This window comes from Thunnus albacares, chromosome 12 (genome assembly GCF_914725855.1).
Source record: "Thunnus albacares chromosome 12, fThuAlb1.1, whole genome shotgun sequence".
In the NCBI taxonomy this organism is placed as follows: Eukaryota; Metazoa; Chordata; class Actinopteri; order Scombriformes; family Scombridae; genus Thunnus; species Thunnus albacares.
In genome coordinates this window covers 13,722,608-13,739,307 of record NC_058117.1, presented here as the reverse complement: position 1 = coordinate 13,739,307, position 16,700 = coordinate 13,722,608, and the positions used below count along the sequence as shown (strand labels likewise).

General features: G+C 40.8%; 1 protein-coding gene across 3 annotated transcripts in view; it reads left to right on the top strand.

The window, feature by feature from the left end:
* Positions 1 to 16,653, top strand: part of kcnab1b (potassium voltage-gated channel subfamily A regulatory beta subunit 1b) — a 36,252-nt gene extending 19,599 nt beyond the window's left edge. For all 3 annotated transcript variants that reach the window (XM_044367330.1, XM_044367332.1, XM_044367331.1), the window contains 11 exons: positions 721 to 800; positions 1,272 to 1,316; positions 2,933 to 2,977; positions 4,537 to 4,580; positions 8,416 to 8,502; positions 13,653 to 13,738; positions 14,291 to 14,411; positions 14,512 to 14,606; positions 14,744 to 14,864; positions 15,060 to 15,148; positions 15,259 to 16,653. In XM_044367330.1, the coding sequence (XP_044223265.1) occupies positions 721 to 800; positions 1,272 to 1,316; positions 2,933 to 2,977; positions 4,537 to 4,580; positions 8,416 to 8,502; positions 13,653 to 13,738; positions 14,291 to 14,411; positions 14,512 to 14,606; positions 14,744 to 14,864; positions 15,060 to 15,148; positions 15,259 to 15,348 (903 nt within the window). In that variant the 3' untranslated portion in view covers positions 15,349 to 16,653. The remainder of the gene's footprint in view (positions 1 to 720; positions 801 to 1,271; positions 1,317 to 2,932; positions 2,978 to 4,536; positions 4,581 to 8,415; positions 8,503 to 13,652; positions 13,739 to 14,290; positions 14,412 to 14,511; positions 14,607 to 14,743; positions 14,865 to 15,059; positions 15,149 to 15,258) is intronic.
* The last annotated feature ends 47 nt before the right edge of the window (positions 16,654 to 16,700 follow it).

The following is a 16,700-nucleotide window of genomic DNA, read 5'->3' as shown; positions in this document are numbered from 1 at the left end:
TTAGATCCATCATTCAGTCATCACCGCTCATGAGCAGACATTGTACTTTATTATTATAGACCACCATTTACAACTAGTGAGCAGTTGTGATATATAACACCCAATTTGTAGCCCCCATGGGAGTCATTTATAAAGTGGTCTGAGTGAGAGAAGATCACGGGAATCATTCCAGTATCATTTCCCAATATCACCGCAGGCTGCTTGTCCCTGTTGGTTCTACCAAGGCCAAGTGGTCGGGTCTTATTCGTCCCTGTCACACATTATTAAGTCGAAGACCTCCTCCAGCCAGTGATCAGTGCCTTGATCCAGCCTTGAAAGGGGGGGGGGGGGGGGGGGGGGGGACACTGAATTGGAGACAGGTCATAACTGCCTGATGACCATTGGGACTAACTGACAGACACAGAGACACAAACAAACTCACCAAGACAAGACAGGAAAAATTAATCGTGGTAAAATTGGCATTTCCATGTAAGGCTCTAAATAAACTGAACTCACTGCAAGAACTGGGCCAAAATAGACTGAGAAATATATTGAGCAGTAAACAACTTTAATCAATGAGCAGCCTGTACAGTTTTCCTGGTGATTTGTATTTCAGCAGCAAACAGATTTATAGTCCTTCAGGTTCTTCAGGGAATTTCCTGGCTCATCCTTTTTGAAGAGTAATTTGTGTAATATTTATGGTGTATTTCCATGAGGGGAAACGTTTCTTCTCTGTGTCAGGTGGCAGAGCAACTGATGACTATCGCCTATGAGAGCGGGGTCAACCTGTTCGACACTGCCGAGGTCTACTCCGGGGGGAAGTGAGTGAAGATTTGTTATCTATCTCACCTTCACAGAGCACTTTTCTGGTGTTGTCAGCTCTTTTCCCTGTAGGACACAAGATGTTAACAAAGTTTAGCCCCAGACTAGGAATTATTCACCTGACGACACCAAAAATGTAAGGTAGTCACGACTCTGAAGTGATTTACATAATGTAATTCATCACTGGAGGCTCCTCATGATGTTCACGACTCAATCTAACTTTATAGGCCTGGACAATGTGTCGGTGAATAATGCAGGACACTCCATAGCTGCATTGGACGAATAGTAATGTCATGGTTAGTGGTGAAATTCAAGCATATAACACAGGCTTTTATCCTTTATCTTGTACTCCTTCCGATTTTTAATCAGGTGTTCATGCTGCAGATATGTGGCAGATAACAAGCTCTTATAGAAATGGCAACCTGAGATCTAATCGCATCATATCTGTGGGTTGTTTTTTTTCTTTACAGAGCAGAGATAATCCTGGGAAACATCATCAAGAAAAAGTGCTGGAGGTAAAGAACAGCCTCTTAACAAAGCAAAGGATCTTAGATATGTTCCAAGATTACATTTTAGATTATGTTTGTGCATATACAACACATTGCCAAAGTATGTATCCATATGTTCGCATTTTATTCCAAAAATGCTTCTGCTTTTCTGCAAGATTTCTACAAGATTTTGGAACCTAGCAGCAGGAATTTGCTCCCATTTACCCACAAAAGCATTTGAAGTGAGGTCAAGCTCTGATGTCGACCTTGCTCTCTGTGTGTTCCAATTTATCCCAAAGGTGTTAGATGGGGTTAAGGTTCTTCCACACTAAAGTGTGAATCCCATTCGCCTTGTGCCTGTGGATATGTTAAAACAGGGACATGGCCTTTCTGAAACTATTGCCACAAAGGTGGAAACAGTAGTTACTAATCTTTCTTGCTGGTCACCTTTTAAAATTAACTTTTGTCTACTTGTGACCCTTTCAGCACAGGTTAGCCTCAGTCTGTACAAGGTTAAGTGACTTTTCTCTCTCAGATTGTTTCTTTTGAAGGTTTTTTCGCTTTTACCTGAAGAGGTAAAGTATTTCAGAAGAATTTTTTTTTTAAAAAATGACAGAAAAGTTTTTAAAAAGTACATTTAAAGAGTACTTAATTTGGTGTCACGAAAATAAGTTCTTTTTTCTTATTCCTGCCTTCTTTTATCTGGTGACCCCTATTAATACTGGAACTACTTGGGGGCGAACACTGCTCTAAAATATTATTGTGCAGTATAGCGTGAAAATGTCTCTTTATTGGAATAAACCATGAAAACCACCCCACACCAAGATATTGGTCATATAATGTAGTGTACAGTATGTGTGCAAGATTAAGCTTTTAAAGCTTTTGCTGAATATGTGTTTCTGCTTTCAAGCATCATACTGTTTGTGTTGAATTGAGGTGGTGGAAGATGCAGAACGTGCTTCCATCTCATATATCTTAGCTTGATGTTTATAAACTAGCGCTAACTCACTGAAATCTCAAAACCTATCCATGAATTCACTATCTGTTGCAATTATGTAAAAACAGAAAATGTATTCATGTCTATGTCTCTATAGTTGAACCAGTGAGCAGGTACTGGTGTGAGGTAGCTTGCACCACTGCACCACTGAAAATTTCGGTTTCAGACATCTATACTTCATGCACTGCCACACTGCGGTGATAAGAATCGGTTATTACCCTTCTCAACAATTCATGCCAGCTCTCTGCCTGCCTTCACCTCAACTCTGGATCCATTTAAATAATTGATCGTTCAAGCACGCGGGATTTCATAGTTAGGGAGCTATCTTGTTAGAGTTCAGAGAAAAGAGAGCCTCTGTGATTCTTCATACTAGATAAGTTACACGTTTGAAAAAGGAGTTCAGCCCATCTTCCACTTCCACACTGCAGGATGGAGGCTCACTGGAGGACACTTTTATCTTTATAAACAAAAGTAAATGTGATAGGTAGACTTGCAAGTGTGCACACGTATGCAGTCATGCTGGAACACACACACATGCACACACACACACACACACACACACACACACACACACACACATCTTTTTGAGGACAACTTTAAAGTCCTTTTTCATGGCCTTTTGATGTGTCTGTTTGTCTTCCCTCAGGAGATCCAGCCTGGTGATCACCACAAAGCTCTATTGGGGAGGAAAGTAAGTGTGTGTGCATGCGGGTGAGTGTGTGTCTGTCCAGCATGTGCATTTGCCTCCTCAGATGTTTAGACTATCTCGCCAACAACAGGCTACACATTAAAACATTCGCCTCCGGCTGCAGAGCATGACATGGGATCGAACGTTCCGAAAAACTCGCAGGCGCACAGACAAGGAGGGACACACTCAAAATATGACTGACACACACACACATATAACAACATGGCCTTGTCCTCATCCCCTCTTCCATCGCTTTATACTCTTCCTCAGCCTTCTTGCCAAACTGCCACAAGTCATATCTGCTTCTGCTGTCATGCTGGAGTATTCTGCCCTCAATCCACATTAGTCACATCCACTCTGTTTCTAAAAGCCTTACTGTGGCAAGTGGAAGCTCCACCAGTACATCCACATACTTCTTCTGGTGCTCCATCAAAGTATCTGATGTAGATCAGTAGAGTAGGGCATGGGAGCGTTTGTATAAATTTAATTTAAGCTCATCCTCTCAGTCTATCGTCAAGGTACCAAATCAGCTTCCACACAGAATGGATTTAGAGAACTACTTAACCCCTCTGCTAAGCAAGCTGTGAGAGTGCCTGAAAGGCTTGTCAAGCATCTCATCATCCAAACATACAGTAGATATTTGCACACTTACTCTCTATTGCACTTTCTTACTTGTTTGCCAAGAAGACATGATTACACGGAGGAAGGTATGCATGATATTGTGTTTGTGATGCATTATTGTTACCTAAGCAGGCTGGAACTCTGCAGGATGGAGGGAGGCGGTGTGAAAAAGTGTGAAATGAAGACAAATAGCAGGCAACTGAGCAAACAGAAAAAAACATTTGAGTGGAAAGAAAAGAGGAATAAAGTGGAAAAGGAAAATGCAAGGATGTGTAAAATCTGAAAGTGTCTGAGTAATCACAGGTGAGGGTAGTGACAAATCACTGGAGCAGAGTAAGCATGGTTTAGAGGATTTGCAGGTGAAAAGATGCATTGCAGGTGGAAGTATTCAGAGCCTTTACTTGAGTAAAAGTAAAAATACTACAATATTAAAATACTCATTACAAGTAACAGGCAAGCATTCAAAACAGTATTTAAAGCTGCTATAATCAATATATTCATAATGGATCAAATGCCAGATATTGTCCTTGGGAGTTGAAAGAAGTGTTGAAAGATTGTGTTTTGTTACGCCTCAGTGCTGTAGGACATGACCAAGCAACATTTGGTTGAAATATTTATGGGAGCATATTAACATTTGGTTAATATGTTGTGACAATAAGCCTTGTGTTGGCCCACAGCACAGACACACTGTACAGTCCGTTCTAGCTGCAGGCACACTGCAGACCAACGAGTGGTTGTATTACTCTCCAGTGATTTGTAGCCAGTTTGTTATGCAGGCTCTTGTTACGCATGTTTAATGATCTGCTTCAATTCATGGGAGCTGTGTGAATGTGCATGAGTGTGTGTGTTTGTGTTTGTGTGTGTGTGTGTGTGTGTGTGTGTGTGTGTGTGTGTGTGTGTTGACCCCCCTCTGACATGTATTTCTTTCCCTCCTGTTCCAGAGCAGAGACAGAGAGAGGGCTCAACAGAAAACACATCATTGAAGGTAACAAGTCGACTGCCTCTCCTCCGCTTTGTCCTTCACATCACCCCGTCACTCGGCGCCCCTCTGCACTCCTGTAATCTCCCCCTTTTATCTCTTTTCCTCCCCCATCTTTCCTCCTGTCTGCGTCTCTTCTCTCGTCTTTGATAGTGCTCCGCGTGTGCACCCAGCTGAATTTGTTGAAAGTTGTATTAGCCAGTGGTACATCAAACCTCGACAGATGATTTGTCTGCTCGCTTGTAATGTCTTCACAGGTGTGTTTCTAAGAAACTGTTGCATCATATTGCACTACTAACTCATATCCTCGAGTGCCCCTCTCATCTCCTCTCTTTTACATCTCATTTAAAATGCTCATGCTTATAATGGCATACCTTTCATGTACCCTTGGCCCGATCCATCCCACTCTCCATTGAGCTCGCCATCCGGTCCACAGCGCAATGCACCTCTTGCAGTGACTCAGCTCTCTTCCATGTTATTAACATTCACTGCAGCCTCTGCAACTTCCCCCCCCAAACAAGAATAGGGCAATAGACTTACACTAGGGAGGGCTGGAGGAGAAGGACAAAGATAAATTAGGAGAGAGCGGAAGATATAGAAGGGAGTAGGAAAGGTGGCACCGCCAATTAGCTAAACCCAGTGTGTGAGATAAAGGTGCAGTGTCCCTGTCACCTCTGGTGTGGTACATGTCACCACAGGTTAATGAACTGGCGGAGTAAAACATGCTCTGACACCATCTTTCTTAGTACTGGTTGCAGGCATTGCCACAGGCCAGTCAGTGAAACATTTGATTGGTTAAGTGATGGGGTGTCAAAACTTAACAATCCATGTCAGAGATCAGCGCTGATGACCTCTGAGGTGAGAAAATGTCAGCTTCTCTAATAACAAGCAAGCATTCACCCACAGGACAAAGAAATTACTTGATAATTGAATCATTTCAAAGGGACTTTAGTAGAACACATAATTAAATGCATTATTCATTGCAGACGCCAGTGGAATAGTTTTGTTGTTTAACATTTTTTCTCAGTTCCAAAAATAGACTCTCTTCAGAGCCAGTAAACTCTAATCCACGACACAGCGGAAACTGCTGGTGATGACGGTGCAGCCTCAGATTAGGATCCATGTAATGGGTGTTTCTGAGATCATGGGAGTGCAGATGACAGAAGAAGGAATAAGTGGTTGGAACGGTGTCGGGGAGAGCATAACTCTCAGCTGGGATTAACAGGCGATGATGATGCCTCTGGCACTAATCTGCCACACACACTCACACACACTCAAGAGCGCACAAGTGTCTTTTGCCTTGTCTCTCTATTACTCTGCTGTCCTCCTTTGTGACAGTCTCCTGTGTTCGCTTTTCATCTTTCATCTGGTCTTCTCTGTGTGTGAATGGGGACTCTCAATACTTTGTTGCCATCTCTTATCCTCTCCTCAGTATACAGTGCGTCATTTCCAACAAAAACTGAAAGCTGAGCGAAAAAGAAACAAATGAGCCCGACCTTTCCTCCGATCCCTCGTCTTTCGTATTCACCAACTGTCAAAACAGCATTCATTTATGTAACAAGGATAAAGGTTTGCCACCCCGCCCCACCACCACCACTGATCTTCCATACCAGGAGATAGTGGTGCAAACTCACTTTGACACTGATTAATCCTGAAATTGGATCCAAATTCTCAGTTTGACCTTTTAAATTCTCACTGTGAATCAAATCCAATGGCCACTTCTGCTTTGAAAATGATGGCATTGAAGCTGGGTATAAGGGACAATAGCTTTGAATGAAAAAGATAGGCTCTTTATTTTTAAAACCGTTTATATTGAATAATAAACAAAAAACGATATAAGTCCTTTTTCAGTTTTAAGGCTTTTAAGGCTATTGCAGTGGGATATCTTCATATCTGGGTCAGCCATATTAATCACATCACAAAAGAGGTGAATTGTTGTTTTGGAGGGGATTTCTTAACAAATAATTGGTTTAATTAAAACAGACATGTCAATAGTTTCTGCAGTTTAAAGTATTACATTTGTGGTACTGAAATGTGTCATAGCATGAAAATCACATGACTGCAGCCATAATTAACTTTATTTTTTACACCTGTTCTTTTCTATTAAGAGAATCTGCTCCATCTCATTAAACTGTGTCTTCTGGCTTTATAACAGCTTTTCCTTTCCTTGCCATAAAGCCCATAAAAAAATCTGTGACTAAACTGAAAAAAAAACCCAAAAAACTCTGAGATTCAGATTAACCTGTCAAATTCTGAGTGAATTAGCAACTCTCCATATTCAGAGTCATCATATGATATAGTATAAGACACTGAGACTATTATCCTTCTCAAACAAGTGTCCAGTTACAAGGCTCCAGTCTCTGCTATGATTAAGCTGTCAGACGCTGGACATTACTTTCTGTTTGCTGATGGCACACTAGGTTGTTTAATGAGGTGACAAAGTCTGCATTTCTTTTGTAAAAAATCTAATATCTTGGGTTTTTTTTTTAAATAGTCCCATAATCATGACTCCTACTAGGTAAACCCGACTAAATATGACAACGCAGATTCACGTGTGAGCTGGATCAAAAGATGTTGCAGGCCAGATGCAGCTGGCCTTGAGTCACATGAGTTCAACTGTCACTTTGCCATGTTTATGAACAGGTTGACTTTAAAATCCCCCAGGATCCAGTTCACCCTGTTATTCCTTTTACCTTTTACTGTGCTTTAAGTGTAAAAAGAAAACTTGAATCCCACAATTTTTGTACATTGTTCTACTGAGGTGTGCACCACCATGAAACCTTTCACAGCGTGCTGCAAGCAATCCAATTTTAGTGTTAAGTTGTTACTATATCTCACCTACATGGCAGTGGTGGATAAATACCAAAAACGAAGTGAGGGGATTAACATGTGCAAGGTGATTATCACTCTTCCCTGCAGGCCGTGTCCATTTCCCAAGGTGTCAAGAGACAGGATTTCTTACTTGCTTGCAAGTCTGAATGATACTTTAATAAGTCTTCTAAGTCCACTGGTATTAGTACAAGTTTCTATGAGTGGCGGATGATACTCCAGGCTCATGTGGGCTGCATTGAGTTCTTATTCCTTGCAAGTTAAAGCTGGGGTAGGCAGTGATCTGGAAAAGGGAAAAAAAACCCCAAAAAACAGAATTTGAAAATATGATGAAAATACAGCCCTTCTCCTGCAGTTCTCCCCCATTAGTAAACAGTAAATGGTGGGAGCCGAGTTCACTTCTTTTGAAAGTATCTCGTTTGTTGATAACATTATGTGTTATAGTTTCCCCCACAATACAGACAATAGACCGATTACCGCACGTTGCTTTTCATTTTGCTTTCTGTTGATATTCCCCAATTTTTCTGCTTCTGCAATTCATGCAGTCCCGTCACTTCCTATCTGTAGGTATCCCACTGCCCACCTGGCCTCCAAACTTTCTGTGTCATGCGCAATCAGTGCACGGGCAGAGTGCGTGCAAATAAGCAGGTAGGCAGGTTGACAGGCAGGTAGTCCATCCAATCATTTCGTTCGGGCCGAATAAAATGATTGTACGGACTTATTACAGGCCTGCAACAGTCACAGATACTGGATTTTTTTTCTTTTTATTGTCAGGAGGCACAAAGAATTTCAACAAATATAACAAAAATGCTTCTTAAAATATATTACCTACCATAGCTGATAAATGATACTATTAAAAATCAGAAATACTGACTGATGCATTTACATTATGCACATCTATTCCAGCACTACTACAAATATGCTCAAGACTCATGAATCAATGTGTTTTCTTTTTCTTTGACTTATTCAACCTCTGTCTCTCACACAACCTCTTCATCTCATCTCACTGCAGGTTTAAGGGGCTCCCTCCAGAGGATGCAACTTGAGTACGTCGATGTGGTTTTTGCCAACCGGCCAGACAGCAATACTCCCATGGAGGGTGAGTGATCACTGAACAGGCTCCGGGAGTCTGATGGAGGGTTAAAGCTGGGACAATGCATGATGTTCCGCAACATGAGAAGGTGAGAAATAGTGGCGGGACCGCTGCCCTCACCGGACCTGCGACCTTTGGCTTTCACCAAAGGGCCTTTGAGTGTGTGTCTTTCTCTGACGCACAGTCATACACACACATTTCAAGTAATCTGACAATCTTGCCTCATCTCTTGTCCTCTATTTTTGTCTACCAGTCTCCCTCTCTTTCTCTTTCTCTCTCTGTGGGATCGCTAGTTTCCACAGGGTCTCGGAGCTGTGCCCACTCCCAGCCCTCCCTGTTCTTCAGAGGCAGGATTATCTGCCCACCCCCCCCGGAGGACGCTGGTGTATTTTTGGGCTGGTCTCACTAGATATAAGCCCTACTGCGCACTCTATTCCTTCAACACTCAGTGCAGCCTTTCCCACACATCTACCTTATGTTACCATTTATTTCTTTCACACACTTCCAGTTTGTGATGTGGCCACCACAGATACTTGGGCATCTTCTTCTATCCCTTTAACCCCTATCCACAGATATCATTTAGCTAAAAGCATGAAGTCCCACTGGGCTCACTAAAATATTTTCCAGACTTTCCCCTTTGCCCCCTATGCTTCCTCCCACGTGATCCAGCAGACTGTGGGAGGCCAATCTGTCATACTCATCATTCCCGAGACCTTGCTGTCACTGGTAGTACTGGTGACTGGCAGGCAGACCCTACAGCCCGCTCTGTCAAACTTTCTATAAGCTGTCTCTCTAGATAAAGTCACTTCACTATTGACAACTGATGTGGAGAAGTCTAATCTGATTGATGGACTGATTGATCGAGAGTCTGGCAGGATGATAGAAACTGAACAGAGAGAGATGCTAATAAAAAACTAGACACAGATAAATATAAAGACAAATAGGCTGAGTATGTTGTGCTTTCAACACCCCTGCTTCACAGTTGGTCCATTAATCAACAAAAAACATTGTCCACGTTTTCCTCATCCGTCATTACAGTGGAGCAAGGCCACTGTCATAAATCATTGTGTGTCACCTTTAACAAATTTAGAGAGATCGGGACCGCATGTGCAGACACACACAAAACTGTGTACCCTCATGCATTAGTACTGTAATGTTTCCTAAATACAGTAGCTTCTCCTGGGGATGGAATAACAGTGCTAACATGCAAAAAGTGAGACTTCTACATCTCTGTGGGCATTTGCAGTACGTAGGACTTGTTATGTACATATATATGGTATCGATTCACACACCCACATGTTCCTGAAACTTAAAAAAGGATTAAAAGCATCAATGTAATGCCCAAAAACATATCACTGGAGCTCCTAATGTCTTATTAAAATGAGAATGTTAAGAATGTTCAGCAGTTTAACAGTTGTATGTTCACGCTTGTGAAATTTTTATTTTGTCTTTGTTCTTGTGATTTTAACAGCCTCTGATTTTGTGTGAGACAACTCATGTCCCCTTGGGGACAAAAAAAGTGATGTAATGGCTACAGAGTCCTCCTTTGTTATCGTCAATGCCTTTCTTTTCCCATTCACTTATCCTTTTCTGTATGTTTCTCTTTTTCTCTCCCTTACTTATTCTTGATTTGCTCTTTTGTCTTATATCAACTAGTTTCACAAAAATGGTACTTCCTCCTTGCTTGCCAGGCTCTGACTCTCCTTTGATTTCCTCTTCTCTTTACTGTTGCAGCTGCAGGGCTTTAAGCTGGCATTTCATTTGACTCGTCACTAAATTGCATAGTTAATAAAATATTACAAATATGGTGAGATGGGGCCTAAAGGAGAAGGGAGAAGAGAGTAAACTGTCCAAGTCTCAGCAGAATGTCACTATCCAGTCACTCAGCATCATTTTTTATATGACAGAGCAATATGCAGCAAATTGAATCCGTTCAATCAACTGAATATGAAAAAACCCCAGACAGAGCAAAAAAAAGAATAGGAGGCAATAGAGGCAGAGGAAAAGAGCAGACTTGCATCAATAAACAACCGTTATATCAATCCCTTCAGGCAGGAGTCTTTCACTGGAGAGCAAATAAAACGGTACTGCAACAGCATGCTGAACACAAACCCAATGCCATCCAGTCAGGACATTCCTTTACATGCCAGAATATCACCTCTCTTCTCCTCAAATGTACAGCAATAAAGAAAACCATAGAAAACCACCCACTCACTACCTCAGTACTTATCTTCCGTTTGGCTGCGCATTCAAAACCTTCTTTTCCCAAGATCATTGAACTAAGAAACAGCTCCATCAGCCATTGAAAATCTCCTGTGGTGTGACATATTGATCACTGCCCTGTGTGTATACAGGAGGAGAATAAACATTGGCTTCAAAAGGAGAACCACCTCCCAGTAACAGCAGCACTCACAAAGACAGCTAGCCCTCCACACACATACACCTGCCCAGAGAAATATGGATATCAGTGTGTGTTGAATGCCTTCTTCCACATCCTTGCCGCACTCTGTCAGATGGGCACTCTGATACCTGCTGGCTGAAGTTGACTAAGTGTGCCCGACTTCGTGGCGTGTTGCTGCTGTAAGAGGGCTCAAGGACAGGCTGATATTGGCTAGCAGCCAGGCAGTTTGCAAATGTGCAATATGCATTTAACACAGAGACAGTATTTCACCCATATTTCATGCATCCACTTGCACAAACAAATACAGGACACACATATAGTGTAACAACTTCACTATGACGATGTGAAAAATATAAAAAATACGATATCAAGTCATTACTTCCAAAGAATATTCTATATATTGTATATTACAATTCTGTAAGCACATTACAAAATTTCTAAACAACCTGGTCATGTCCAAACAACATGGATATTGTCATGCATGCATAAAACATAACTAAGACTTTCTTGTGTGTGATAATTAATAGTGTATTACAGGAATAGTTAGACATTTTGGGACATACGCTTGTTCACGTTCTTGCCAAGAGTTAGATAATGAGATGAAGTTAAAGCCAGCAGCTGGTTAGCTTAGCTCAGCAAAAAGGAAACAGTGGGAAAAAGTTAGTCTGGCTCTGTCCAAAGGAAACAAAATCCACCTACCAACACCTCTAAAGCTCACTAAGTAACATGTTATATCTCCTGGGATGTACTTCAGGAAGTTACAGCGCCAGACCAAGAAATAGTCTGGCCCTGTAAAACAACAACGTGTCATTTTTACACAAACAACATATAACATGTGAGCTTTAGAGGTGCCAGCAGGCAGATTTTGTTATCTTTGGCCCGAGCCAGGTTAGCTGTTTCCTCCTGTTTCCAGTCTTTGTGCTAAACTAAGATAACCGGCTGCTGGCTAGCTTGCATTGTGTCAATCTCATTATCTAACTCTTGGCAAAAAAGTGAATGATCGTATGTCCCTAAACTAACTATTCCTTTAATTCACCATTAGTTATCACACACAAACAAGTCTTAGTTATGTTGTATGTTTGCCAGACAATATTCATTTTGTTTTAGCACAAAGAATGGACACAAGAGGAAACAGCTGGCCTAGCTCTGTCCAAAGATAACAAAATCTGACTAAACTGCTAGCTATCATTTCATGGAACTGTCGGTTGTCGGAAAGCTAATGAGTGCAATTCCTAAAATGGTAAACTGTTCCTTTAAGATAATTTGAGTTATGCTCAAACTGTACACCAATCTCGTTAATTCAAGGGAGTAATAATACAGTACATGTTGTGCATGTGCCCACAACTTCACCCACAGCATCCTCCTTGAAAAGTTGCAGTAGGCTTGTGTGAGTGGGGGTGCTGATGGTGTACGCTGGATATCTTACGCTCAGTGCAGCATCTGTTGTTGGAGATGATGACTCATTGCAGCCTCATGGAAATAAACCTTTTGTTAAGACTGGCCAGTAGGTAAACATGGGTGTTGCTGTGAATCAAGTTGTCATCTTCCCCTCCCCTGGCACTAAGGATTATTCATATATTCACAAACTCCTGAACTTCGTATACCTCCAAGGTACCTACTTCGTTCACAATTTTTCACTCTGTCCTTACATCCTTCCAAATCCCTCACTCCCTCCCTTCCTTCTGGAGCAGATGTACTGTTATTCCTCTACCCTCCCACCTGCTTCACCCACACACACACACTTGCTCTCTGTCTCTCACTGAGCTACATTTTGGTCCAGAGAGAGAACTACTGATGAAAAGAAATCGCTCTTTTTTTAATCACACCGCTGTGGTCTCATTTCTTCACCCTTGTATTCAGTCTCTCCTTGCTTCATATTTTGCATCCACAATTTGCGTTACGCTAATATAGCAGATGTGTCATTAATGCATTTGTAAGGGCAATTACAGACTAAAGCAATCACGTAGATTACTTTATCACATTGCTGTTGTTTTCTTCAGTAATTAGAGGATTTGTGCACAGCATACATTAGACATACATTCAAAATAATAGCTGTATTACCTCATTTTGATGTTTCCTTGATTTAAAACTATTTTGAGAAAGAACTTCACACTAGTTTTCATTAAATACAAATTTTCGTATCCACTATTCAAATTACCATTACTTCCCTGCTACATCTTCGAGCACAAATAAACAAACCACTAAAGGCCACTATGGCAGATTTCAGCTGACTTAAATTGTAAATGTTACTTGCTATGATTTGTTCAACTGCACAAGCAACATTCTACTAAGGATGGCTGACTCTTTTCATTTAACCCCTGCAGCATGTGCAGCATGTGGGGTCACACTCCTGAGTGTGACCCCAGCAGACTATCTGCTTAGACATGGGTTTGAAAGGACAGGGGCCTCACAGAGAGGCTGAATGTATTTCACTTAGTTCTTCTGTTTTTGACTGTCCTGGAGGTGTGAGTTTTGCTGAAGGCTTGCTCTTTATTGTTCTTCAAGTTTATCAAATCTTTTTGTTAGTATTCTGTAGTTCTCTAATGAAAAATAACACCTGAATCTAATTCTTCTGTCATGTGATTTATGTGAGCATAATGTGAAAATAATGTAAGTTAAAGGATTTTAAAAGATATAAATCAACTTCAGTATAAGTAGAGTTTTAAAAATGGTTTTCCTCCAGGTTATGTATAAGTGGCGCCATCCACTGTTCAACTATTGATAATGTGCTGCTTTTTGATTTTTGCCTGTACAGAGATAGTGAGAGCGATGACACATGTGATCAACCAGGGGATGGCCATGTACTGGGGGACGTCACGGTGGTCAGCCATGGAGATCATGGTGAGTGATGAAAAAAATTGTGCAACATGACAAGTAACTGATACGTATTACATACTGTCAATCCTTCCAGTCATATTGTGGAATTCTAGAAAAAAAAAAACACAACAAATGTCTTTGTCTTTAATTACCAGATATCTTCCAATGACTTGAGAAATATTTGAAAAAGCAGCTAAAGGTTACAGTTCCAGTTTAGCTTCATATTACTATGCAGTCTAACATCATCCAGACAACTTGACATGTGATTTCATTGGCTAAACAGATATTACAGTACAAAGTGATATAGAGTGACAGGTCTTCTGTTTGTCACTAATGAAGCTATCAGCACTGCAACAAACTAACAATATTTGCAGATTCTGAGGACAATGAAGGACAAAGGCCAAAATAAACTAGTTTGTTTGAACACTATGTGTCATTATGTAATACTGTATTGTTTTTACTGAACGTAAAAAGCTAGAAAATCCTTAAACATGAAGGTCATTGTTTGTGCACATCTTCCTTATCATTTAACCATGGTCTTCCCTTTCTTGTTATTCTCTCCTCACGCTTAATTAGGAAGCATATTCTGTGGCTAGACAGTTTAATCTAATTCCACCAGTGTGTGAGCAGGCTGAGTATCACTTCTTCCAGAGGGAGAAAGTGGAAACCCAGCTACCAGAGCTCTACCACAAGATAGGCAAGTCACATCATTCACACCAAAGTGTCTCCTGAAATCCAACTTTAGAGAATAGATTCAAGGCTTACATCCTCATATCCTTGTCATGGTCCCATCTCAGGTGTAGGTGTGGTCTCTTGGTCCCCTTTGGCCTGTGGAATCATCACTGGAAAATACGAGAACGGAGTCCCAGAATCCTCCAGGGCCTCAATGAAGGTACAGGTTGAATTTCATTTGACCACCTGCATGTTTCACTTACATCCAGCCAGTACAATGATATAATATAATCCGGTTATTTCTGCCTAATTTTGGTGGGAGAAATTCTAATCCATCCACTTTTACTGCTCTTCCAGCCATACCAGTGGCTGAGGGAGAAAATAATGAGTGAAGATGGAAGAAAACAGCAAGCAAAGCTAAAAGAACTGGCTCATATTGCAGAGAAGCTGGGATGTACTTTACCACAGCTAGCCATAGGTAAGTGAAAATATGAACACCCTAAGACCCTCAATTTTCCATTCCTTTTAAAGATAATGAAGAAACTGTTGCTATTTACAAGCAACAAAACAACAAAGCAACACTTTCTAATGTAGCGTTTCCCTATGTGTTTTCTTATACCTTTATACCTCAATACCAACTGTCCAAAACCTATATCCTGTCTCTGAACTATAGCCTGGTGCCTGAGGAACGAGGGAGTGAGCTCAGTATTGTTGGGATCCTCGAATCCAAGCCAGTTAACAGAGAACCTGGGAGCCATTCAGGTGCAAAGACCATTTCCTAAGAATGAGTAATACTAAATAAACATTTACAATTACAAGACAGCTTTGCCAGCATTTGATTGTGTGCTCTTTATATGTTTTGTGAACCACAGGTGATTCCAAAGATGACAGGAGGCGTTGCCACAGAAGTGGATCACATACTGGGCAATCGTCCACACAATAGAAAGGACTACCATCATTAGGATGGACCCCCGTATAGCGAACTATGCTCCAAAAGCTTATCAAAGCTCACTCTCACAGCCATGGCACAATAAGTGCGTGCCCAACTTTGCTCGTGTGTGCACGTATGACTGTGTGTGTGACTGTGTAAAGTGTTCTGCTTGGCTCCTCGTGTGTATGAAGATCAACCAGTACTCATTATCGTAAAGTGAGCTACTTGACAAAGCATGCATGCTACAACTATAGCAGCCAGCCACTGGCCTCAGTTTGAACAACAGCTAGAAGATCAGACAAGAAGTGTGTAAAGTTATCTTCTGCTCCAACAAACTGTGCAGAAACTGCTGAACCACATATTTCAAGATGCAAAATATTAGATTGTTGAAGAGTAAATCTTACTGTAAGCATGGGCCAGCTACTGATTATAATAAGAATGATTTTCTGTGAATTTGGGTGTCAGTGTATTAAGTTTAAAGGCACTTATTGTCCCAAAAGCATCATATAAGCTCATGGCATCACAGTAATACACAACAAAAAGATGAGATGTATCAAATTGTACCCGATGTTCAAGAAATATAATTTACTAGATGGTTGTGATGTGTTAAAAAAAATCAATGATGACATTGTGTAATTGGGCCTGGTCTCAGCAGACTGGATGCAAGGCTAACACTACCCATTGCAGCTGGAGCTGACCTGTCAATGTGATGAATTGTTTTAGTACTGGAAAAATTGAAATTCTGCTCACTGTGTTGTTGCAAATACCAAGAGAGCTAAGTTCAACTAAAATATGTTTCAAAACATCTGTACTGACTGTTATAAATGTTCCTCAATAAGCAGTTATGTAAAAAAAAAAAAAAATCATCTCCTTGTGTTTCTTTTTTTCCTTTTTACTTATGATGCAAAAGTACAGTGGTGTACTTTCCTATTGTGCCCCTTAACCTCCTTATAATTTAAACTCTGCCAGACTTCCTGTCAGTGGTGATAATGTCTGATTCATTTAATTTGCATCTGTGTTGTGGCTAAAACATTTGTCAAGTTAAAGTTGGGGAGATGATCTCCCTAAGGGGAGTTTGTCGATTTAACAAACAAAGCCATGTAGCTCATGAAGAGACTCAGTAATAAATAACACCATATGGACCCCTGGAGTCACTGCACCTGGAACATACTAAATTGTTACCCAATTTCTTACCCAAGAATTTACCCAAATTCTTCCAGATGCCAGTTTTACATAATGGGATTGTCTTTGTCATGTTCTGTTTGTTCAGACATATATTTTGGTGTTGTTCATCAGGTTTGTACATACAAATAAAGAGCTTATAATTCTCATGTGATATGTTTTTAAGATCTACAGTATTTTTTATTAGTTTTATGGAAGCCT